The sequence below is a fragment of the Urocitellus parryii genome, chromosome 3 (genome assembly GCF_045843805.1).
Source record: "Urocitellus parryii isolate mUroPar1 chromosome 3, mUroPar1.hap1, whole genome shotgun sequence".
Taxonomy (NCBI): Eukaryota; Metazoa; Chordata; class Mammalia; order Rodentia; family Sciuridae; genus Urocitellus; species Urocitellus parryii.
This window is the reverse complement of record NC_135533.1, coordinates 150,981,620-151,007,923: the sequence shown is the minus strand read 5'-3', so window position 1 is coordinate 151,007,923 and position 26,304 is coordinate 150,981,620. Positions and strand designations below refer to the sequence as shown.

The following is a 26,304-nucleotide window of genomic DNA, read 5'->3' as shown; positions in this document are numbered from 1 at the left end:
TCCCAGTGCCTTCCAGACCTCAGCCAGGGTTTAAGCTGATATGCAAACAGAAGCAGTTTGGAGCTCAGGCCCAAGGAAAAAAAAAAGAGTAAAAGTGTCCTTTTACCCGAACTCAAACTAGATTAAACCAAAGAGTAAATTGTATGACATTTACTAATTACTGGCCGGTCAATTTTTCTAGGACTTTTGCCTTTTCTTAGATTCTATATTTTTTTGAGCTCATGATTTTGTTCCTACAAACAAGTTAATGTTTTTCTGATAAGTTCTATTTTTGATCAACTGGAGTTTTTTGAAACATTACAATGGAGATTTCATCTGTGAAAAGCTACAAGGCCTTCACTATTATGTGTGCACACTCTTGTTATGTGTTGTATGTCGATATGTTTGTGTGTGTGTGTCCATATATCCTGCAGTGATATGACAAATTGACAGATGAGGAGCGCTCATGAAAAATTTAAAAATGGATCCAAATATCTTTAATTCACTTGATTCAAATGGTTCAATTTAAATTGGGTAAACAGATAAAAGTAAAGATGTCTTTAAAATTAAGCTTATAAGTTTTCCTAGGTGTTCAAAAAGGCCCTAATAAAATGTTGATGTCTATAAAATAATCTGCTTAGATTCAAAGGTTTACAGGTATTGTTTCAAAATGTGAACAAAAGGAGGTTAACAGATAAAAAGAAAAACTAAAAGGTTCTAGATTTCTGGATAAGAGTCTATATGGTTAAATAATTAAAAAGTTTAAGTAAATGATATAAAAAAGGTCTGTGTAAGTTTTTGAACAAGTAATCTTAAAAAAATTAAACAACTGGTTAAACAAGTGCTGTTGTTTTAGAGAATTGTGCTATGTTATTTCTTAAAAAGCTAAACTTGGTTAATATAAAACATCAATGTAATTGGTGCCATTAATGTGTTCATATCTTCCAGGTATACAAGTCTGTAAGGCAAAAGCTTTAGAAAGAGCATTATATCAAACTGGTGTTCTAAAATTGTATGGTAATTTTAGGCTTAAAAAAAAAACATGTTAAAAATTTATTTATACCATTTGTGTTCTATAACTGTACTTATTATCAATAAGTTATGTAAAGTTCCATACATTTAAATGTATTTTTAAGTTAATGAGAGCCTAATCTATGTAAAAGTTTTATTGCAAAACACAAAAGTACTTTGCTACTTTTCTACAAAAGGTTAAAAGCTTTCAGCCTTTCTTTAATTCTTGTTTTAGATGTGATATTATGTTGTGTTAGCTAATATTCATGTAAATTTGAGCAACAATTTATGTAGGCTTTGTAAAATGATGTCTACAAAGCAAAGATCAGCTTCAGAACTATAATATTTAAGACTTATGATGAGCCCCGCCTTACTTGAGATAAGGCTCTATGTCCCATCTCATGTGAAAGTGACTATGGAAGAAGTAGGCCAGATTTCAGTGCATTTAAGGTTGTGTCCAAAAGTCGGTTTTTGTCATGATTGCCAGGACCTCAAACAGGGAATTATAATGTATAACTCTGCCAGAATTCAAGGTAGCTATTACATAAACTAAATATGTTTTTATCCTAGTTAGTTTTGTTTTGTAGTTTGCTTTTAGATGGTCTAAGGATTGCCTGTTAATGTTTTAAAAAGATACTGCTTTAAAAACTCACAACTTGGGTTAATTTAAGATAATAAGTTAGCACCTACAGGAAAGAGATAGACATTAAGGCCCAGTACTCTTAATACAAGGCTGTTAAAGTTTATTTGCTGGATGTTTAAGATTAAGTTTTAAAATTAAAGTTAAATTAAAAAGGGCCAAGAAAACCAATATTTGGCTCTTGCCCTCTGAGTCAGTCTGAATCAGGGGATAGGGGACTTCTCCAAAGAGCTCTGCAACTCTAGGCCACATAACCTCCTGATCAGGGAGATTAATGAGACCAGTGGAGGACAGAAGCCAATCAGTGCATTTGCTGTGAAGAGGAGGGTCATCAGAAAAGGGAGACATCCCTGATGCTTCCGAGGGAAGCCACGTGGTCAAGCAAGGCCTGGACCCATCCTTGCGCAAATGGCACTAGCAGAACTGAGAAGCTGCTGTGAAGTTCCCGAGGACTCCCAGAGAAATTCAGCTGACTCTTATAAAAACAAAAGTCAGTTTGACTTGCTTCATCTTAAACACTTAGCAAAGACAGTCAAAGCCAAAACATAGCTGTTCCTGTGCATTTTAAATAATAATAATAGTTAAATGTAACTTCCATAGATAAGTAAACTATAACTATCAAAAGAAACTGCCAGAATAGTTCTTAGTTTAAGGCCCACAGATATTTCTGACCTACACAGGTAGGCTTGGTGTTTGCTAGTATGGTTATCCAGCCCTAAGTAACAGAATTAGATTTCTCTATTAGACACAGGTCATACTAGTAAAAGGATTTTGCAAGATCAGATAATATTAAATTAAATGATATGTTTACAATCCTGGTAACTGGAGGGAACTTATGTACAGTGACACGTTCCAGGTGCTGCAACACTTATTCAGTACTCATGGTTTTTGTTTCTCTCATAGAGGTACCCATCCCCAGATGACAACCTGTTTTTCCCCAACCAGACCTCAAATGAAACTGAAAAGGGAACTCATGTCCCCCCATGTCGTTGTTCCCCCTGTCATCGAGCCCCCTCATGTTCGACACCCCTTTTCAGCCTGAAGCAGCCAGAACGAGCCATCGCCCCTTTTCACTCCTTCTCTTTACGGCAATAAAGTTTCTAAAATTAGGGTAAACAAAGCCAGAATAGATAAGTAAATCAGGTCAGGTTGGATCTAGGAGGCCAATTTTAAGTAAGTTTAAAAAGTTAAAGACTGTCCCCTGAGGATTACTGTTTACCAAGATGTAGAGTCTGCCCAAATAGGCCCACAACTGAGGGAACCATGATTGGTTCCCAAGTTTCCAGACAAAGGGGGGAATGAAAGACCCCAGCACAACAACATCAGGCCTAGTTGCAAAACCACCAAGGCATGTCACAAACCTACGCAGGCACCAGAGGTATTTTTCAGATAATTAGTTAGGTGTAATCGGTTGGGAAAGGACAAAGGACCAGGTCCCTAGGCATGCCTGAATGAGCAGGAACAGGAGGACCAGAGTGCTAACATGTAACTTTTATGTGGCTTTTCCAGTAACATAAAGTGAAAAACAACTTTGCCCTTTAGGTAGCCTATATGCTGGGTTTTAAATTAACCAATAAGAAACCTATTGTTTCCCCCGTGTGAAAACAGCCCCTTTACCCTATAAAAATCTCTGTATCCCCAAGCCCGGTGTGCCAGCTCACCAAAGCTCCGGCTGAGGTTCTGCTGGGCACCCGCAGGCGCCTGTGTCCCCCAATAAATCCCTCTTGCTTTTTGCAGCCAGTGTTTCGTGTGATTCTCCTTGGACAGGGAAACGGGGGTCTTTTCATTGGCAGTGGATTGAAAAACATCAAGTATCTTTTCACAAATCAGGAAGTCACAATGTCACTCAAAACAATCTCACTGACACCTGCGGAAACCTCAAGAGCAACTCATTATTAAAACAAAACGAAACAAACTAACTTTACCATAGGGACTGTTTCAGGGTGACCAAATGCTTGATGAAAGTCATGTTTATGGAACAATGACAGCTAGTAGGTGTAGGGCTGATGGGAGCAGAAACTGACCATTTGCAACCAATAATAAAACAATATGGGGCTGGGATTGTGGCTCAGTGGTCGAGCACAAGACTTGGGCCTCTAAGGCCCTGGGCTTGATCCTCAGCACCACATGAAAATAAATAAAGGTGTTGTGTCCATCTACAACTAATAAAATAAAATAATAATAACCTAGGCTTGGCTAACCCATGATTCGTAGAACCACTGGTGAAGGGGTGATGGAGAACATTCTGAGGGGGTTCAGGTCGATATCCCATCACTCGAGTGAGGAAACCGGACGCCACATTCTTGCTGTGATAGGGTAGGAAACAGAGCGACACCTCTCGAGCTCTCTCTCCAAGGATGTGCACCTGATTGAGTCAAGCCCCTGGGCCTAAGTACTTATGGAGAGCACAGAGGGACAAGTTAAGTGACACTTGGGAAATGTGATCAGCCAAATGCAGAATGTAGAAAATTCTACAAGACAAAAACCCCCAGCTTTTTCAGTCAGTAACTGGCACTTAATAAAGGTGTGGTGACAATCAGACAGAGCTTAATAGGCCTCATGTGGGTCCTGACTTGAAATAATTAAAAATCAGTGTGAGAGAATTGGAGGACAGTTGAGCATGCAGCAGGTGCCGGCAGCTGTCCACACCGTGGGTCCACATCCTCAGACTCAACCACGCATTGAAATATTAAAAAAAAAAAGTTCTCTTCTCTTTTCATCATTCCCTAACCAACACAGTATAACAACTATTCATACAGCACTTACATTACGCTAGGGATTATAAATAATCTAAGTGATTTTCTTTAGGGGGAGGACTAGAGATTGAACCCAGACATGCTCTACCACTGAGCCTCATCCCCAGCCTTTGCATTTTTTATTTTGAGAGAGGGTCTCACCAAGTTGCTGCAGCTGGCCTTGACCTTGCGATCCTCCTGCCTCAGCTTCTCAAGTTCCTAGGGAATTACAGGGGTGTGACACAGTGCCCGGCTACACTGTGCCATTTTATATAAGGAACTTGGGCTTCTGTGGATTTGGTATCCTTGGGCAGGGAAAGGGAGGGGTTCTGGAACCAATCCATTCCAGATCCCAAGGGACGCTTCTTCTAGATTAAGAACTATCACTGGGTTGGAGACCCTTTTGGTGATGTATGGTTTTAAAAAAATCCTCATCTCTTCTAGACATAGGTACTAAAATATTTGTGGGCAGAAAGCTATCTGGCTGAGATTTTCAAAATATTGCAGAAAAACAGAACTTTAGTTAATGATAAATATGCTCAAGTATTTGAGAGGTAAAGATACTAATGACTACAATTTATATGAAATGCATAAAAAATGTGGATAGAAGGACAGACATGAGGGAGAGCAAATATACTAAGATGTCACCGGGAGAACCCAAGCAGTGGGAGCACGGGCAGTCACTGTGAAATTCTTTTCAACTGTTGTATGTTTGAAATAATCATAATAAAAATGCCAGGAAACCAAATAGAGGGGAGAAGAGCCAGCGTGTGGGCAGATGAAACACCAAGAACAGGCCATGGGTGATCACTGAGGTAAGAACTGAGGTGATCACATGAGCATTCGCTGTTATTTAAACTTTGGATGCAAAGTTTAAAGCTCGCGTTTGTGTGGCCCACCAAGCCAACACCACGTAAATGGAATGCCTGGCATCCTACCCACAGAGCTAACCGTGAACACGAGGAGCCAATACGTCCTGGTGCTCACTGCGCAGGGCTCTGTCTTAGGGTTAGGGTTGTTATCTCGTGTCACCCTGTGAGACCAGTTCCGTGGAAGTACCAGTACCTTATTTTACTGAAAAGGGAACTTGGGGTTAAAGGTACCCAGCCGCCCTGACAGGATGCAACAACTAAATTTCAGCTTTTCAATGGTTTCTCATTGTGTTGCTTCCCACAGTCCACAGGGCCCTGGTCATTTGGGGCCTCCAAATCCTTCTGCACATGCTGCCTGGAATGTTCTGGAATATTCTTCCCTCTCTGGCCGTCCCCTGTCCCCTCTCCACACCCTTATCTGTTGTCTCTTGCTCTTTTTACTGTCTTTGGCATCCATGTTGCCATTCCAGACCGGTCCTGACCCTCCACAGTCTGTCTTAGTCCCAATGACATGTCCCTTTTCTTCCTGCCACTCATCAAGGCTGACGTGACCATGTCTTTAATGCACCCGCTGATCTCCACCAGTGGACTGCAGGCTTCCCGAGGGCAGGGGTGGGCTCTTGGAACACAGAAGGGGCAGCATGGGCTTGGATGCTGACTCTAGCTGGGCGTGTTGGGTGCCCAGCCCATCGCCCTCCTGCCCACCTGGAGGATCCTCCCTCCCATGGAGCCCCCACGGGCGTGAATGTCAAGGTGTGGCACTGGGCTCGTGGCTCCTTGGTCTCTTCTGCCTAGGACTTATCACAGGTAGTCTGTGGGACACCGTCACAATATACCAGACTCCCCAACAGGAAGGAGAGCTCAGTGAGACTAGACAGGGCTTGAAACCCAAATGGGCCGGGTGAGTGGTGCTCACCTGCAGTCCCAGAGACTCGAGAGGCCGAGTCGGGAGCATCGAAAGTTCAAGTCCAGCCTTAGCAACTTGGCAAGGCCCTAAGCAATTTAGTGAGACCCTGTCTCAAAATAAAACGCAAAAAAGGGGGCCGGGGATGTGGCTCAGCAGTCAAGTGCCCCTGGGCTAAGTCCCCAGTACCAAAAACCAAACAAGGCCAGATGGGCCCAGGTGTGTCACCAACTCCCGATTCCCTCTTGCCCCACTTCTAGCAAGCTGGCATTCGAAAAACAACTCTGAAAAGAGGGTTCCTGAAAAGGCAGCGCATTCCCATGGAGGCACTGAGCAGGCCCTGGACAAGCAAAAGCCTGTTGAATAATGATGAAAGCCGATGTTTGTCGTGCTCTTGCTACACAGTGAGTCCTGGGCTGTGCTCTTTATGCTGTCCCTTTGAATGGCCACAAGAACTCTGATGTGTGTGCTCTCACTTTACAAATGAGGACACAAGGCCCAGAGGGGGCGTCTGCTGGACAGGGTCACATCGTGGTGAAGCGGCAGAGCTGGGGCTGCGATGGCTCGTCCAGCTCTGGCATGTGTCAATGTTTTCGGAGATCAAGTGCCACAGGCTGTGGCAGATCTGAGTCACTCCAGCTTCTTCTCCCTGGCGGACTCCTCCAGCACCCGGGAGTCGAGCGCCACTCACTCACCCACCCACCCCAAGCCCTGCTCAAGAGCTCCAGCCTGTGGCCCTTCTCCAGTCCTCACCAGCCCCCAGATGGTACAAGGAGTGAGGAAGGCGCTGGGGGCTTAATGTCCCCCTGGGGTGGCATGGGTCAGTCCTGAAAGATGGTCCCCACCTCTGTCAGAAAAACGTTTCTGTCACATCTTGTAGAATCACACAGTACAGTGGGAACTGGATCCCCGTGTGGGTTGGTCGGAGCCCCTGTTCCACAACAGGGCGGCTCCAGAGGCCCCCTCTGCTGGGAGGTGGAGATAAGAGACCAGCCTTCCTTCCAACAGAGTGGGGAGAAGGTTCCAGATCAGGTGAAGGCTGCTTCCCACAACTGATCATTCCAGCTACGACTCGAGCCTGCAACTGCCCTCTTCCAAAGAAAAAGGAAAATGTGTCAGATTCCCTTACTATCACTGATTCGGGAATGAGTTTTGACTTAAAAGGTAAACAGTAGTGTGTGGTGGCACACGTCTGAAACCCCAGCTACTCCAGAAGCTGAGACAGGAGGATCACAAGCACAAGGTCAGGTGACTTAGTGAGATCCTGGCTCAAAATAAAAAGCCTGGAGATGGAGCTCAGTGGCAGAGTGCTCGCCTGGTGGGTGGGAGACCCCGGGTTCCATCTCCAGCACAACAATAAATAAATTAAGTAAAAAATAAATAAGGGACCATTTCTAAGTGCAGTTGTTCTTGAGGACCCAACCCAGGTATGGGGCTAAGGACTTCAGGAGCAGAGTAGACCTGGGTGGGGCTCTGCCATTTGTCATCTTATTGCCCTGAGCTTATCATGGAAACCCTCTAAATCTTGGTTTCTGGCCATGGAAAACACTAGAAAACACCTGGATTTCATCAGAATGATGAAACACCCGGCACCTACAGCTACCCAGTAATCAAGACCTCCGTTTTCCAGCTAGGCTCTGCCTGGCCTCTCGGTACGAGGAACCCCCGATTCCTAGAATAAATGAACCTTGCCCATCTGCCTAGAAAACTCTTCCTCTAGATATGAAGTTTACTATTATTATAGCAAACACATCTGTGAGAACAGAGTGTGAAATGAACATGGAATGTACTTTTTCAGATCAAATGCAAGATTTCTGACAGCATCCAGGGTTCTCTGGGTACAGAAAATTCACCTCTGAAGTGAGGAGCCCCTGGCTCAACATTCAGAGGAAGCTTTAGAACTAGGTATCCCAAAGTATCACGCGGGGTAAACTTGGAGAAAACTTCCATTCAAAAGAAACCTCCCCTAACCCCGGCAGCCTGAGAAGCTCACATAATGCAACTTTCTAATTTTGGTCTAGGACCTAAAGGTGATAAAAATACAAGGCAGTTTACTCAACCTCTGAGCAGGAATAGATAAAAATGCCTTTGCACAAATTTAAAGTACCCTCCCAGAGCTTCTCAAAGAAAGTCAGATTGGGGACATTTGCATCTCCAATCCCTATGTGATTCGGGATTGGATGAGTTTTCCATTGAAAACTTGGAAACAACAGGAAAGAAACCAGGTCTTGGGGCTGGAGTGAAGCTCAATGGCAGAGCGTCTGCCTAGCATGTGTAAGGCACTGAGTTTGCTCCTTAGCACCACATACAAATAAAATAAAGGGCTGCTGTCTATCTACAACTACAAAAAAAAAAAAAAAGACACCAGGTTCTGTAAATAGTTCGTATTTGCAGTTAGATGGAAAAGTGTAACTTCTAAAACCTTTGTTTTTAAAGCCCTGAGTCCCAGGAGTTCCCCTCAATCCTGGACAAATTGGGATGCTGGTCACCCTACCTACATGGAAGCCCATTTAATGATAACAACAACAACAACAACAACAACAAAACTGAAAACTATACTGCATACCATGTGAGGGCACAAAAATGTGGGGAATTTATAGCAAATTCTGCTCAGTATCTCTCGGAATTACATGGGAGCCATAGGCAAGACAGCTCGTTTGACTCTTCCTGTTTTAGACTCTTGTCACTTTACAATGCATTTTTTAAAAATTAAAAGAAAATCTTGTCTTCCTAGTTTTAACAAAGGAGTGCTAAATATGCTTTACTCTTAGGGTCTTTTTTTTTTTTTTTTGGTACTGGGAACTGATTGGTCCCAGAGGTACTTTACCACTGAGCCACTTCCCCAGCCCATTTTATTTTGAGACAGGGTCTCACTAAGATGCTCATGACCTTGCAAAGTTGCCGAGGCTGGCTTTGAAGTTGAGATCCTCCTGCCTCAGACTCCGGAGCTGCTGGGATTATAGGGGTGTGCCAATGCAACCAGCTACAGTCTACTTTTTAAAAAATGAGCCAGTTTGAGACAGGGGACAGCTGTAAGAAACATACTTTCTCTTAAGACAGGAGTTTTGAAAAAAAAATTTAAATCATAGAACTTCATTTAAATGAACTGTGGAGATCAAGGGGCACGTACTTGGGTGGCTCCCCAGCAACCTAGTTACAGAAGCCACACAAGGCCCTTCTCTTTTGTCTGCTTTGTGTCCCAAGGTTTTCTGGGCAGCATCCCTCAACCAGAGCGGGTCTCCTAGGAACCCCAAGTGCCCACTTTTGTACTGGGGCTGCTCTCAGGCTACATTCAGTTCCTGGTCCCTTAGACACAGGCTGATTGCTGATCCCAGGGAGGGAGGGGCTGACTTACCACTTTAGCTCTTCAGCCTTTTTTTTCCCATGTCCTCTCAACTGTGCGTTCAGGGTGACATTTTCCAAGTCCCTTGTTTGCTAAGGGCCTGAATCTAAGCCTGCCGGCTGCTCACTATGTGACTTTAAATGTCACTTTTAGATTAGCTGGCCCCTGCTGTTTAAAAATATCCCTGGAGCACTTAACCTTCAAGGTACTGAATGGCAGCAACAGCCCGGGCAGGAGGAAAACAATCCCGCACTGGCCACTCCAGGGAGGGCTCTGCTTTCCACCTCTCCGTCCTGTAACTCACTTTACTTCATGATTCATGGCGCTCTCACCAGGAGGCATCTCAGGTCCAAGCTGTCATAAGCAACAGGAATGAAAGTCATCTTGGCCCTCCCGAGACATGCTGTCCACGGGCTGCTGGGCGTATGAGAAAACAAGCTCACGGAGACAAGCCTGAATGGGGAAGGCAGTTCCCTTTAAAGATCCTCTGGCTCCTCTCCCTGAAAGATTTGGCAAAACCCTCCAAAATCACGCCACTGAATGAGACATTCCTGGTTTTGGGGACAGAGAGACTGAAACCAAACCAAACCAAACCACACTCCCTTCCATTCGGGGTCTGCTGGCTCTTGCTGGGGCTGAGCAGAGGAATTCAGCACAGGCTGCAGTTCAGTGCTGGGGCATGTGGGACAAAGGTCAGCTCCAGGCTCCAACCTGAGCAGGCCGCACAGGAGAGCACTGTGCTCCACACAGGGAGGGAGGGCACTCAGCAGCCCCTTCCATGAGCAGAGAAGCACCAGACTGAACAGCAAGTAGGGAAGCCAGCAAGGGCTGCCAGGCAGGGGCAGTCGCCTGAGCGATTTCACTGTGGACTTATTTTTTTGAAAAAGAAGTCATTGAATATTGGGCTTCTAGGGATTTTCTCCAGTGAACTTGGGAGCAGAAAGAGGACTTCATGCCTGCTACAGAGCCTCAGGATCTTGGGCCAAACCCCACGAGCAGCAAGTGCTCACTGCAGGACCTGGGGCTAACACAGCAGGCCCAGGGCTCAGCATGGCCTGCCCACCCTAAGGTCTCGGGAGGGGTAGCCTGGTGTTCATTCTTAGACTATTTATTTATTTTCATTTTTTAAATGTTGTTTTTTTAGTTGTAGACAGACACAATACCTTTACTGAGGACCAAATCAAGTGCCTCACAAGTGCTAGGCAAATGCTCTAACTAACCGAGTGCAGACTATTTATTAAGACAGCTTCATGCAATCCCCTGAAAGAGGCACCACTTACACCCCACTTCCTGGGAAAGCCATCTGTAACTCAAAGGTATTTTTAAAAATTACATAAAAAAAAATTTCTTCCCACGCCGAGGGTGGAGCTCAGGGGTACAGCACTTGCTTAGCTTGGGTAAGGCCTGGGTTCCATGCCAGAATTGCAACCACCACTGCAAACCACCACCAACACCAACACCACCACCAACACCAACACTACCACCAATACCACCACCACCAATACCACCACCACCAATACCACCACCACCAACACCACCACCACCAACAGAAGCCTCCCAATGACTCCACAAACAATTATGATCTAGGAAGGGTATGGATAGTGGCAAGATGATTAGGCTCTGAAATCAGGCTGAAGTGAGTTCAAATCCTTCTTTGGTTATCCCTGACTTTGAGCCTCTGTGTTCTCATTAACTACTTCACCATGTGGTTGAGAAAAAATGACATGATAAACACTGAGCTCTTGACACAGTGGCTTGCTCATAATGGGCATTTAATATCTTTCTGGTGAATTCATCACTTTTGAAAATACTAGCTGGGTGCAGTGGTGCCTGTAGATCCCAGTAGCCTGGGAGGCTGAGCCCTAAACTTAGCAAGACCCTGTTTCAAAATAAAAAATAAGAAGGGCTGGGGATGTGGCTCAGTGGTAAAGTGCCTCTGGGTTCAATCGCCTGTTTAAAACAAACAAAAACAAAAAACACCTAGGCACACAGAGAGCCCTGGGGTGGGTACTCTCCCTTGACACCAAGACAGATGTTTTGGAGAACACACATGGAAGGCTTGGAACCAAAGTTATTTATATTCAAACACAAGAAACAGATCTCTTCAAACGTCCTAGATTTGGAAAGTCATATACATCAAGTTATTTGCTGAAACAACAAAACTCAGTAAGTGACCACAGGCCAAGGAAACGGCATTTGGGAAAAAGATGCCAGTCCTGCTGCAAACCAGACCCTTGATAAAAATGAGGTGCCCGTCCCCACAGATAATAATGATGGGGTCTGCCTAAGCCTCATTTCGGCAGTGTGGGAGGAACCCTGGGCTGTGTACATGCTAGCCAGGGACTCCACACTCAGTTATACCCTGAGCCTTGAATTCATCTTTGTTTTTTTAAATTCTCCTAAGCTTGAGGAGAACTGAGCACTTGTTTGAAGCCTCCCTTCCTCCTACGCCAAATACCAGGAACAGGAGAGACAAAGGCACAGAGGAAATATGCAAGTGAGAAGCAAAGTAGTATTTCCTGGCTGGCCCACTTACCAGTACTCACAGTTCCACACACACTTCAAAACTGAAAATTTAGAGCAGGGCACCGGCATGGTGGCACATGCCTGTAATCCCAGCAACTCAGGAGGCCCAGGCAGGAGGATTTCGAGTTCCAGGCCACCCTCATAAATTTAAAAGATCCCATCTCAAAATAAAAAAGGACTATGGATACAGCTCAGTGGCAGAGTGCCCCTGGGTTCAACCTCCAGTACCACAAAAAATAGCAATTTAAAAAACTAGAATTGGGGGTGTATAGCTTCGGTAGAATGCCTGCCTGTAGGTCCTGAGGCCCTGGGTTCCACTGCAGCATCAAAAAGACAAAAGGTGGGGCTGGGGATGTGGCTCAAGCGGTAGCGCGCTTGCCTGGCATGCATGCGGCCCGGGTTCAATCCTCAGCACCACATACAAAGATGTTGTGTCCGCCGAAAACTAAAAAATAAATATTAAAAATTCTCTCTCTCTCTCCTCTCTCACTCTCTCTTTAAAAAAAAAAAAAAAAAAGACAAAAGGTTCCAACCCAGATTATCTACAAGGGAACGTTAAGGGTTAGGTAGACGCTCCGAGAAAACAAGGCCACCTCCAGCAGGGAGATGCTCCGGTCGACCTTAAGGCCCCTCCAAAGTAGCCCAGCACTCTCCTACCTGTTCTTCCTCATACATCTGGAAGGTTTGACATGACGAAAAAGCTGCTACCATGCATCTACACCAAAAGTTCACTTCTCCACTGAAAACCCCAGGAGCAAACTGAAGCAATAGTGAGTGAATTCTAAGCAAGAGAAAATATATTATCCAGGCCATTAAAAAAAAAAAAAAAAAACCTTATCAACAATTCAGTCCCTGACTTTGCCCCCTATGGATCCAGATCAAAACGACGTAGTAAACTTTCACACAATTAATTTATAACTTGGGGTTCCCAGTATGACATTTGCATAATAACCGACTTCCTTGGTTTGGCAATCCCCAAAGCCAGGAAGCAGGACCACTAGCAGCCACTCTCTAAGGAGTGAAGGGAGACGACAACATTCCGTCCAGGTTCTCCTGTGCATCCCACATCATGCCACGTGGAACTCTCCAGATCCACACGGCACACGGGGCCGGCTCCTTCATGCAGAATGCTCCTTTCTCTTCCTGGTCTGGACACAGCTCAAACCCTTCCTCAAACTCTGCCCTCTCTTGGGCGGATACAGCTGTGGCTTCTGTTTGCTCCCACCCTGTCCAACTTGGGAGCTTAAGGGCCTGCAAACTAGAGCTCCCAAGCTAGAAGCTGTTTTTCCATTTGTTAAATGTTTGGAGGGAAAAAAAAAAATCAAAAGCTATCTATAGATACGTGAAAAACATGCTAAGAACAAATCTCAGTGTCTATAAAGTTTTATTGAAACACACCTCACCTCTTTGTTGACATTTTGTGCTTGGCTGCTTTGTCTCTGATAGTCAAGCAGTTTGCAGACTAGGCGACTGTGAAACCTGAAATGTTCAGTACCTCAAACGTCAGTGGTGCCAAGCCAGCCTGAAAAGCCAACTGTCTTTTATTCATTTTTATATATTGAGCACTGGAAAAACAATGAGGGATGAGGAGCTGGGAACAGTGGCACACACCTGTAATTCCAGCAACCTGGGAGGCTGAGACACAACTGCAACGTCAAGGTCAGCCTGGGTAACTGAGACCCTGTCTCAAAATAAAAAATTAAAAGAGGCCGGGGGTATAAATCAGTGACAGAGTAGCTGGGTTCAACCCTCAGTACCAGTAGATAATCAATAATCAACTTGTATTTTTTTCTGGGGGGAATCATAGGCCTTTTAACATTTTCTTTTACATTTACAGCTTCACTAAAGTTTTATTGTTGCTGGTTTGGTACTGGGGCTTGAACCCAAGATGCTTTACCACGGAGCTACATTCCCATGCCAACCCTAGTCCTTATATTTGGAGACAGGGTCTTGCTAAGTTGCTGAGGATCGCACCACAATGCTGAGGTTGTGATCCTCCTGCCTCAGCCTCCTGAAGCTGGCTGCCACACCAGAAGTTGTTAAAAACACCAAATTGTTCGTTTCTTTTTGTACAGCAGTGGCTCCTACTGGGAAGGAGGATCCACTCACTGATCCCTTGCAATGCTTTTGGGAAGACCCCAAAGTGACCAGAGGCCCAACTGAGAAGGCATCTATTACACTTGAGAAGTCTGTGCTGCTCACAGAACAGTGGAATCCTGAGCCCTTTTTTTAATAGATAAGGAAACTCTGGTAACCCAGAGAAAGCAACGTATCTGGGCAAAGCCAAGGTCTGTCTCCACATCCTTGCCCTCCTGGGAAAAGCCTCTGCTGGACTTGGTTTTCACTGAGGCGCTTTTCATCAGGGCCTAGGCCTGCAGACCAAGCACATAGCAAGCCCCAAGCTACACCTCAGCCCCATATCCTGCTTTCTTGTTAGACAGCCAGGGAATCCCACCTTCTTCCTCCAGCCTACCAGTGACGAGGGCCAAGTGCCAACAGACCAATGGGTCACATATGACAGATTCAGAGGGAAGATTGGGCAAGACAGATGGCACCCAGGATCCCCAGAACCTGCCTGGCTGGCCTGTCCCACAACACTAGGCCTGCTGGCCAAGTGGGAGGCTCCATTCAGGGTGGAAGGAGGAAGGGCAAGGCCTGGCCATTCCTGCAGACAATGGTTGCCATGGTAACAAGCACCGGGTCCCTTAGTACAAAGGAAAAGGCAGCCAGAGGGCTTACACACATTCCAAAGAGGGGACAGGAAGCAAAACTTCAACGGGTTAGATCTTTTATTACCAAACTTATAAGGGTTAACTCTTTAACCCAGCTAACAGCAAAAACCACTGTCTTTTTAAAAAAAATATATGTATCTGCGTATCTTACAAAAATGTAAAAATCTCCAGTGATGCAAAAAAAAAAAAAAAAAAAAAAATCCAAGTCCATAAAAATAGAATCTGGCAATCTGTCCCTCCTTAAAACACCTTAACTGATGACCCTAGGAGAAAGTCTCCCACCCAGCATGAAAACAAAACAGAACCTTCTTCTCTGTTCAACTTCACCTTCATTCCAGACTGCTTCTTCATCCAGTCTGAGGATCACACTGAGGCTCACACCGAGGGTATAATCCTCAGGGATCCTTGCCTTTACTATAATCAGGAAACTCTGATCCTTAGCTTTTGGGACAGATTCCTAGAGGCTTGCAAAAGGTCCTCCAGATTCTTCTAGGAAATGGCCTGAAGATTCTCCTAAAAATTTAAGGGGCTTTTCCAAGCCAAGCCACCAAATACCTTGTAACCTAAAGTCTAACCTATCAGCTAAAAATGCTAGCAGCAAGACCAAACACAGCCGTCCCAAAAAGGTGCATCTCTTCCATTTTGAACCAAAGAGGTAAGAGGCTGGACAGGACCAGAACCTGACCTCACTGGAGAGAAGTGTGCTTATTTCAGGCAGAGCCACCTTTGCCGCCCTTGGGCCTCATCTTATTGTGCCTGGAGGGTTCAAATACAGAAATGGTCACAGTGCTGTATCTCTGCTGTCCCTGGCTGGGCAGCCTGGCTCTCTGCTGTTGAATGGAAGCTCTCTCCTCTTAGGCAAGGCACTTAAGAATAAGGAAATTTTCAACGACTTCACAATTGACGAATACTTCAACAGCAGCTTCTCAAAAACCACCCCCAGAGAAGAAGAGACCCCCTCTCAGTGCAAGGTCACAGCTCCTTCCAGTCGATGGGCTTCTTGCCAGATTTCTGCAGCAGCTCATTAGCTTTAGAAAAATGTCTACACCCAAAGAACCCTCTATACACTGACAGCGGGGAGGGATGAGCAGTCTGCAGTACATGGTGCCGCTTCTGAAAAAGAAAATAAAAAGTGGCAGACTGGGGACTTTCACAAAAGACTACGACATACTTCGAGACAGCCATGCAATTCCCACCTCCCAAAGGTGTCTACCTTCAGCATTCCTATTAGAGCAGGGCTCACCTGTTCATCACTTGTACAGGACTACCTTTGCTAGGTGGTGCAGGGGATCCATCTCAGCCTTCAATTTGACAATATCTATGCCTTTTGGGGGCAGGGGGAGTACCAGGGATTGAACTCAGGGGCATTCGGCCACTGAACTGCATCCCCAGCCCTATTTTGTATTTTAGAGACAGCGTCTTAGCTGCTTAGTGACTCGTTTTTGCTGAGGCTGGCTTTGAACTTGTGATCCTCCTGCCTCAGCCTCTCGAGCTGCTGGGATTACAGGCATGTGCCACTGCACCCGGCTTATCTATGCCATTTTCAAGTGCCCATATATTATCTAGAAATTCCTCGGCTATAATTGCATTTAGATTGCATTTCCTAAAGGATGCTATGACACCCACACAGATGTGCAGAGATTGAGACTAACCATAGCACAGCTTAGATCTAAGTCTAAAGCCGGCTGAAGCTTCATGTAAGTCCAGTGTTCCAAGTGTTAAGGGACCAAGCAGCCCCGGGTTCAATCTTTAGTGCCAAAGCAAAAACAAAAGCCCACCAAAACAAAACTGGACTAACCTATGTGTACTGATATGGGAGGACATCAAAAAACAAAAGAAAAAAATTTAAATGTGGCACTGGCAATCCAGAGCTATCCACACATCTTGTACTGAACTATACCCCTGGCCCCAAGACCCCTAAAATTTATCAGGTGGAAACAAGCAATATAAAGTAATAAATGCATTTTCAGTTTTGGTTTTTTTTTTTTTCCTTGAGGGCTGGGGGTGTCTCTCAATGGTAAGGTGCTTGCCTAGATGCATGAGCCCTGGGTTTGATCTCCAGCAATACAAGCAAATTTTTGGAAAAATACCCAAGACACTATAGTATTCCTTTAGAGGAAATGGTAAAAAGCATTCAAAGTGGAATACTTGATTTTTAAGATTCCAATTGAAGTTATCTGGAACAGGGAGACTATGGACTATTTTTGTTTTCCTCTCAATTCTTTTCTGCATTTTAGGTAAAAATTAACAGGCTGTGGTCTTTCACAATAAATATCCCTGCTTGGTGTGCATGTGGGGGATAACTACAGGGAAGGAGCCCAGCACGGCCAGGAGCAGAGCCTGGGATGACTGCCTGGGTCCAAGACCAGCTCTATCCCTCAGCCGCTGTGACCACGAGAATGGCCACAACACCAAGCTGCACTTCAGCTTCATCTGTAAGCTAAGTGACAGCTACGCCTCACCTAGGAGGAGGCCACTGTGAGGATCAGATGAGTGAACACGGGTGGCTGTCAGGAGAAGGCACGTCAGGGCTCACCACACCGGCAACCCTACAGGCCCCTGTAAAGTCAGCTACACGGAGCTCTGAAAGACACCTCCCAGGAAAGCAAAGACTTCCAGTTTGGGCAGAGGAAACGGTCTGTGCCAAGAACGGCAAGAAGTGGGGCACGGGGAAAGGTGCAGGTGGCCAGTCAGCCTGGAGCTCAGAGGGGAAAAACCGGGGAGTCAGAAGTAAGGCTTGCTGGAGGCCATCTCCCACCCAGCTGGTCAGCCTACGCCAAGGCCTTCTCTAGAGCAAGCTTCTGAATCTCCAGGCAAGATCAGATGAGGGTCGATTCAGGACAGAGGTGTTCAGAAGGGAACAGATGTGAAACGGCAGAGAGAAGAACGCAGACATGACTGATTTCACATGGAGGGGAAGAGGAGGAGGCAGGTAGGCGCCAGAGTTAAGTGCCAGATTTCTGGCTGGACAACTAGGCAAATAGTGGCACTTTCTATTGTTGGAGAGTACAGAGGAGCAAGTTTAGGGAGGAGAGAGAAGAATTTAATGTGAACAAGGCTGAATTTGATGTGCTTCCAGGACACTAATGAGGGGGCACTAGACAATCTAGCACTCAGGAGACTTGGCCTTGGAGCTAGGTAACGGTTTACTTCCAGACCAAACCATGCTTATAGATAACACAGATTACCAACACAGTAAGAGCTATAGCAGCCACTCACTGCCTCCTTAAGGTAAAGAGTAATTACTCCCATGTATACTTCTTTACTTATAAAACAAGATTTTGGGCTGGAACTGAGCAATAGCGTACTTGCCTGGCATGTGTGAGGCACCACACATAAATAAAGGTCTATACCAAATTAAAAAAAAAAAAAAAGACCTTAGCAATCCATGCAAGATTTAATCTTAGGTTAGATTTTTTTTTTCCTCCTCCAAGATTCCAGTTAGAAAAATCCCTAATCCAGGCACAGTGGCACAGGCCTACAATCCCAGAAACTCAGGGATGGCAAGTTCAAAGCCAGATTGGGAAACTTTTTCAAAATAAAATAACTTTAAAAAGAAATTGGGGACATACTCAGAGTGTTCCTGGTTTCAATCCCAGTACCCCTAAACAAACAAACAAACCCCCCTTTCCCAAACTCTGAAAAGGTTACGTATTCACACAAACTTTGTCAGACAAAAAAGCTTTTTGATCTGACTTACATGCTTGGCTATTATTTGCTTATATATGCATGAGGACTCCAGAAAAATATCAGAAACTAAACACCAGTGCTTAGTCAAGTGAGGTGGAGGGACTAAGTGGACAGAACAGGAGGGAGGGAAGCTGTCCATCACATAACTGCACTTGTTGTCAATCATGAGAATTTACTAAACCTTTGAAAAACTCTATTAAAAAATAAAGACAAAGCTCCACTAAAGAGAAAAGATAGGTAATGACTTATGAGTGAGGTCTGCAGGCTTGAGCTCCATCCTTGGCTGAGCCCTAACGCACCCACTGGCCCACAGACTGCGGGGGCTGTGCCTAGTGACGGTGGGCTGCTCCACAGATGTGGGGACATAAACCAGAGCTCTGTGGGACAAACTCAAAGCATGGCTCCACCACTCACTGCCGCTTTGGGCACATGCAAAATTGGGCAGTTCACTACCACTGCACTTTTCTGAAGCCCAGATATCACCGTTGGGTCCCGCGTAGGCCTTGACCTCCTTTGCTAAAGCACTCACTCCGGAATCCTCCCACCCAGCACTCCTCCACTCCTCCCCCTCCCGCCCCAAACCCTCCTCTGATCTCCACCCTACATCCTCACCTCTCCTCTACCACAGCTGTGCTGCAGAGAAGCTGATAGCTCATGCCAGTGGGGAGCAGAGCAACTGTGAGAAGCAGGAGGGCAGAGTTGATGAGATTCACAGACAGACAGGATTTAAGGGGAAAGAGGACTCAAGGATGATTTCCAGGTTAAACTCAGCAACCAGGTACCAAGGTGTGCTAGGTACACGGGGAAGGACAAAGAGGTAGCAAATTGGAGAGGATGCAGCAAAGGCAGCACAAAGAGCTGGTTTGGTTGTGCTGGACGTTCACAATTAGACCTCAGGTAGTGACCCATGTGCAGGGGAAACTGGGTGTGTGATTAAGTGGAATTCCTCATGTTTCCTACATGCTCCTAATTTCTTGGAAGCAGGACACTTGCCTCATTCACCAGGCAAGGCACCACATGCTAAAGGAGTAATGCCAGGGACCTTTGCGTCCTCTGTGAACAGGGCGAGCCGAGCCTGTACCACTAACTGCAGGAAACCGAAGCTGGCCGGCTGCCTTTCCCACTTCACAGCTCACCGTGTGTGTGGACAGATGCCCCTCAGTTCTCAAAGGGAAACCCAAGAGAGTCATTTTCTAACATTGACTGGCAGGGATTCCTAGAATTCTCTAAACTGCCTAGAGCATTAACACCCATACCCTGTCGATGGCAATGCCCTTCTTCTGCGCGTATGAGCCCCAGAGCAGGAAGACAAGGCCGTTCAAGTTCTGATTCAGCCAGGACACGACTGCGTCGGTGAACTCCTCCCAACCCCTCTCCTTGTGGGAATTGGCTTGATGGGCCCGGACAGTGAGCACGGCGTTGAGCAGGAGGACACCTAGGAACACAGGCCACAGGAGCACGTGAGGAGGAGGCTCAGCCGCAGCAGCAGACGCCACAGAGGGTAAGACGCACGATGAACCATGTGCACTGCAGAATGACCCTACGTTATGAGGAAAGCCTTACGACATGGCCAGGGTGGGCTCTGGTGAGACTAGAGGCCACTCTATTGTCATCTCTGCCCTTTTGGCACCTTCCAGTTTACAGCGGTGAACATGGGTTACCTGCCAGCAGAATGTCTTTTAAGTACCCTATGTGATACTAAATAACCCCAAATAAGAAAACAGGCCAAACATTCCACTTAAACAAAAACAGACTTCAAGAAATTAAGAATAAACATTCTTTTTTCATCCTGGTTGTGGACAATTTATTTAAAAAAAGAAGTCTCAAAATAGGCACTAGACACACAGCTCCAATCAATATGAGCAGAGCCACTTTCTGAATGTTCAATTAGGTGAACTGGATAAACTTAAAATATTATGCTTCAAATTATTTTTAAAAACTGGCTGCAGAACAAAAGACATATCCTAAAAAAATACTTTCACTCATATAAACTAATCATTGCCCCCCTCCAGTACTTCAGATCATTGATCTTCAGGGTACTCGACACTAAGCTGCACCCCCAGCCCTTTCTATTTTTTATTTTTAGATAGAATCTTGCCAAGTTGCTGAAGCTGGCCTCAAACATAACAATCCTCCTGCCTCAGCTTTCCGAGTAGCTGGGATTATAGGCATGCGCCACTTGCAACCAGCAAAACTAGACATTTAGTACTTTATGATGACCTTTTAAAACTGTAAAGAGCAGGATAAAATGATGACTGTTAGTATCAATAGAAAATGCATCTAGCAGGGGTTGGCTTACCTTGTTTGGCCCATCCTGATAGATCTCCATGGCCAGGATGAACAAAACCATCTATGTCTGTAGACAGCTCTTTATAAATGTTTTCCAAACTGAAAGAAAGAAGGAAGAAAAACAAAAACAGGATCTTAAGCGGAATCCTGAAAGTTGAGTGATTCCAAGACAACATGTGAAAAAGCTATAGGTTTAAAGCCAGCCCCTGGAAGGGACAATGGAAACCAGGGAACCAATCAACAAGATAAACACCTGCAGTCCTGACAGGTCAATCTGACAGACCTTTACTTTGGTCTGTATTTGGTTATATATGGAACAGAGTAATACCTTGAGAAGATCCAAGTAAATCACCCAGCAGTTACAACCCACCTCCCCACGGATGCTTACAGTTTCATATCCCTTTAATCTTTTTTATATAAATATTCCAAGGCAGTGGTTTTAAACCAGGGGTGCTCTGACCCCCATATAACTTTAATAGCACACAGGACAACTCCAATTCCCAAAACAAAGAATGACCCGGTCCAATGTCAATAGTGCCAGGTTGAGAAATCCTCCTCCAGAGGCTAGTGAAAGTCCCCCCAATACCACTGCCTGTAATTTACAACGTACACATCCAAAAACAATTATGACTAGACCATTGCCATCTGCAAAGCAACTGTACCTGGGTGGAGGTGGAACAGGTCTTTGGACGCTAAAGCAGAGCCCATGAGCTTGATTGGGTCCATGATAAGGATCTTGTCCCAGGATGACAACCTTCACCTGTAAACACCAGGTGGCAAAGAACTGAACCATAATACTGTTGTGGCCTAAGTGAACATGTGGCTGACTGGTCATCTACATGGGAAGACACAACAGTGAAAAGCAAAACCCTGCTCCTGGCCCAATTAAGAAGCCCAAGGGAGGATCCACGGGTCACCATTATGTCCAATTACCAAGTCATCTGTCAAACACTCTGAAATGCTGCCCTGCCCCACCCCTTCTCTGACACAAATGTTCAAGTTGGGGTCAGTTTTGCATTCACTCTTTTCACTTTTCAAATTACAGAGTAGAACTGAGTACAATGGTGCACGTCTGTAACCCCAGCAACTCAGGAGGCTGAGGCAGGAGGACTCCAAGTTTGAGGCCAGTCTCAGCAATTTAGTGAGACTCTGTCTCAAAATAAAAAATAAGGGGGCTGGGTACATCATTAAGCACCCCTGGGTTCAATTTAAGGTACCTCAAAAAAAAAAAAAAAAAAAGGAATGTGCCCTGTAACAACACAGCCACCCAGGAACATACAAAGTGGCTGAAGTCGTGGCGATCCCTATCCCACCTCAAGCTGGCCTTCTTTCTTTTTGCAATGCTGGGGAGGAACCCAGGCTTCCGGCACACTGGGCAAGTGCTCGTCACTGTGCTGCACCCCAGCTCCAGAGTTAACCATTTTTAACCATCTATGTGACTGGTTAATGCACTCATTATCCTGCATATGTCTCCTGCCACACACCTGAGCAGTGTGCAAATCAGTACAGCATATCGTCACTACCCATGGGCAGTGGGCTCATTTCCTGGTGTTTTCCATTATAGATCAACAGTGCAGTCCAGACAGACTGACACACTCAGTGGCACAGATTCATGACGAGGAACTACCAAAGGATGAGTGCATTTTAGAGCCTGGAAAGGAAGAAACCAGGAGGATGAGGTCAGGTCAAAGGGCATGGGAGTAGGCAGCAGGAAGCAAGGAAGAGCAATGAGGTCCCCACTCAGAGGTGTTGAAATGCAGGCTGGCTCAGCTTCTGGATGCAGCACCTGCCTGTTTCCTCCTGCTTCTGTCCCTGGTGCTCTCAGAACCTTCCTCTGCATTCTACATCCTTCAAATCCAGCTACAGATGTTCCCATAACCAGGAAGCTCTCAATTCCTGCCCCTGGTGCATATTCTTGGTGAAGCAGCTGGACAGGTAGGAAAGCTTTCTGGCTCTGAGACTCTGGTCCTAGATGTAGAAGATTCTGGGCAAATTACCTAATCTCCCTGACCCAGTACACTTACCTATAAAGCAGCCTGGCCAGCCCAGTGGATTCTGAGAGGCCTCCCTGTTTCATTATCACTGGTGTTCAGAATATGGCAAAATATTCAAACAGGGAGCAAACTAGCATTGAAAAAATATGTACATATTTATATATATTTGGTATTGGGGATGAACCTAGGAACTTGCACAAACTAGACAAATGCTCTACCACTGAACTCTATCCCCAGGCTTTTTTGAGACTGGGTCTTGCTAAGTTGCCCAGGCTGGCCTCCAACTTGCCCACTTGTCAAGCAGTCCTATTACAAACATGCACCACTGGCTAGTACTGAATTTAATAGGACTTGGTTTCTGTTTTTTTTTTTTTAAACTTTAAAACCAAGGAGCTAGATTCAAAATTCTTGCTCTAGGAGATAAATTGTGAAACTTTCCTAAGCGTTAGGTGTACTGCCTTATCAAGACAGTTATTCACCTATTCCACTTCTACTGGATTTAATGAATATTTTGTAAATCATATGATTCCTGCTCCCGTTTTTAAATGGGGAAGGAAAAAGAAAACACCTAAAAAATTTCAGAGTAAGCAGATACTGAATGTATTACATGGAAAACCAAATCACGAAGGTTCAACTACCACAGATGGATGCAGCTGGTTTTATTTTATTCTTTGCAGTGCTGGGGACAGAACCCAGAGCCAGATATTAGGCAAGGACTCTACCACTGAACCACACGCAAACCTCTGATGCTGGTTTTCAAGACAGAAGCAAGGAGTGTTGCTGTACTAACTCTGGAGGGGGAGAGTGAGGGGGGAGGTAAAGCTGGGAGGTAGGATGTGGCCCTATCTAAGGAGGGTCTTCCATGCTAATAGGATGGGGTGCAGTTGGTAAGAAGGAATAACTTCTAATGTTCCAAAGCACATTCCAGTTCTAGTAGGATTAACTATGGTAGACAATTAATTGAATATTGCAAAATAGCTAGTTTCCAACACAAAGAAATAATGTCTCTGGTAATACAATTACCTTGACCTCCTCATTATACATTGTATACATGTATTGAAATGTCACACTGTACCCCATAAACATGTGTAATTACTACATGCCAGTTTATATTTAAAAAACAAAAAGGAGAAGGGCAATAATGGTTAACTATGTAACTATTTTGCAGATCAAATACTTTAAGAACAGGGAGGAGGGGATCTAGCCACAAAATGTCAGCATGATATATATGGACTGTTACTGTGTGGTGTGGCCGCTTTGGCCCTGGGTCCGTCTCCCACCACCGAAAATACACACTCAAGCGTTCCACTTCAAATGAGACCAATCAAGTCCTTTTCCTAACACTATGGCTCTCTCACAGCTGTGGCCTATAGCGACCATATTCCCCCAGCAGCAAAGATTATACCTGGGTAGGACACACAAAGCCCTGAGAGATTCATCACGAAACACAGGAAAGCAATTCAGTCACTCTGTAATTTTTGGGAGGCTGACTGTCCAACTAATGCATTTTCCTCTGACCCCTTGTCCTATTTCCTCTACCAGTTAATTTAGCAGTGTCAGTTCTGATAGGAAGGCTGGATGGGGGAAGATGAGGCTATTACATGAGATGGAGTAAGGAAATTACCAAGATTTCAACAACCCCTTACTCTTGAAGGCTGATTGAGCTGAACAGCCTTGCTCCCACCTGGGAAGAAACCCAGAGAGCCTCCTGCATGCTTAGCAATGCTTTCTCACTGAGCCATACCCCCAGCCCATTCCTGCTGATTCTAAACATAACTCTCATTCTTTTTTTGCCTCTTTTGTGCATTTCTGTACATAACAGATCCTTCTTTCCCAGTCCCATTATCTGCAATTAACAAGATTTTTAAAAGGCTCATGGAGGGGCTGGGGTTGTAGCTCTGAGATAGAGCACCTACCTAGCACATGGGAGGTGCTGGGTTCGATCCTCAGCATCGCAAATAAATAAAATATAGGTCCCTCAACAACTTAAAAAAAAAAATTGGGGGGTGAGGGCCGGGGTTGTGGCTCAGTGGTAGAGCACTTGCCTAGCATGTATGAGGCACTGGGTTTGATCCCCGGCACCACACAAAAATAAAAACAAATAAATAACTGTATTGTGTCCATCTGCAACTAAAAAAATATAAAAAATAAAAATAATTTTTTTAAAGGTTCATCAAAATAAATTTGTAGTAATAAGTAATAAATAAAAGAGTGACATTGTTGTACATATTTTTCCTTTTTGTTGCAAAGGTAGCACAATAAAGATTAAAAAAAATAAATATAGGGTGAAATATAGTCAGCCAAACCCCATAACTTTAGTATTAATTTCTACTGGATGACAGATTATATGGCTTTTCTCCAGTGCCTCTAATTAACAAGTACTATTTGATTCCAGCCCCTAGTAAAATTCACCCACAATTGTACTTACATCTTTTATGTCACATGTTTGGGTCCATGTGAAGACTTGGTGTGGAGGCGGGTAAACAGTGTAACGTTTTCTTTCTTCTGCAACGAATCCCATTAGCTGATTTAAAAGATTAATTAGATTTAAAAATCAGATTCTTATTGGAAACCTGTAAGAATTCAGTAAGAAAACTTCTCATGCAAGCTATCTGACTCCCTGAAACGTTTCAAATCCAAATTCTTTAAAACAAACAAAAAAAAACCCTGTTCCTACTAGGGCCTTAAGTTCGGATCACCCCAACTCTCCTGTTTCTCGGGGACGGATCGCTGTCGTTTTGCCTGATGGCTTTCATGTCCGAGTGATGCCAATACTTCTCATCTTTTTCCCAAGGGCCGAGCTGGGAATCGGTCTGGTTGTTTTATGCCAACCTTTCCTGGGGAGCAAACTAAGTGGCTTAAAACCCATGACATCACCTTCACAACCTAAGTGCACACTCAGATCATCACGGCTTTAGTTTACTCGCTTCGTGGTAAAAACCCAGTGCAGGAGGGAAAACAGGAGGCCGTGGAAGCCCAACATGCTCTAAAGGCAGATGACCTGCCAAGCCAACCAAGAGCCAGTGCTCCCCGGACCCCTGGGCAAGGCGGCTGTGCGGCTCACCTTGATGAAATACGGCTTCCCGAACTCGGCGCCCAGGGGCTTCCTCCAGCTCTCCCCGAAGCCCACGGGCACGTTGCGGGCCGCGAGTCTGAGCAGCGCCGCGGCCTTGTTTCTCTGGATGCGGACCAGCTGCTCCTGGCTCAGCGGCGAGGAGGGCGGCGTGTCGGGCTCCTCCTGCCCGACCCGGGCCTTCTTGGTGGGATGGTCCTGCAACGAGTCCCCGCAGAGGCGGGTCACCAACCGCACAGGCCGCTTCCCGGGCGCCCGCAGCTTCCGGGCCAAACCCACCAGCGGTCGGCTACAGACGCCCATGGCGAAGGCGGGTGCGAGCCAAATCAGACAATTTGACTCCAGGGCTCGGGGTGGAGCCAGTGCAGAGCTCTGGAGTCCGAACTCCGAGAGCCCCGCGGGGTCCGGAGACTCACTCGGGCGCCCCGCCCTGCAGGACCCGCGGCAAGCGTCCCCACGTGGCCTTTTCGCGGCAAAAAAAAACCCCTCCTCCGGGGTCCCGCCTCCCTCCCCCTC

General features: G+C 45.5%; 2 protein-coding genes across 2 annotated transcripts in view; both read right to left on the bottom strand.

The window, feature by feature from the left end:
• The window catches only part of Acacb (acetyl-CoA carboxylase beta), a 130,496-nt gene extending 120,863 nt beyond the window's left edge, over positions 1-9,633 (bottom strand). Inside the window, exon 1 of the mRNA XM_026409178.2 lies at positions 9,497-9,633. The gene's annotated coding sequence lies outside the window, so the exon portion shown is untranslated. The remainder of the gene's footprint in view (positions 1-9,496) is intronic.
• Positions 9,634-14,809: 5,176 nt separating this feature from the next.
• Positions 14,810-26,236, bottom strand: Ung (uracil DNA glycosylase). Its single transcript, XM_026409217.2, has 6 exons — positions 25,780-26,236; positions 25,144-25,239; positions 21,384-21,481; positions 20,732-20,820; positions 19,689-19,867; positions 14,810-15,855 (listed from the first exon to the last, which is right to left on the bottom strand). The coding sequence occupies exons 1-6, from the start codon at positions 26,089-26,091 to the stop codon at positions 15,715-15,717; spliced, it is 915 nt and encodes a 304-aa protein (XP_026265002.1). The 5' UTR covers positions 26,092-26,236; the 3' UTR covers positions 14,810-15,714.
• Positions 26,237-26,304: the final 68 nt, after the last annotated feature.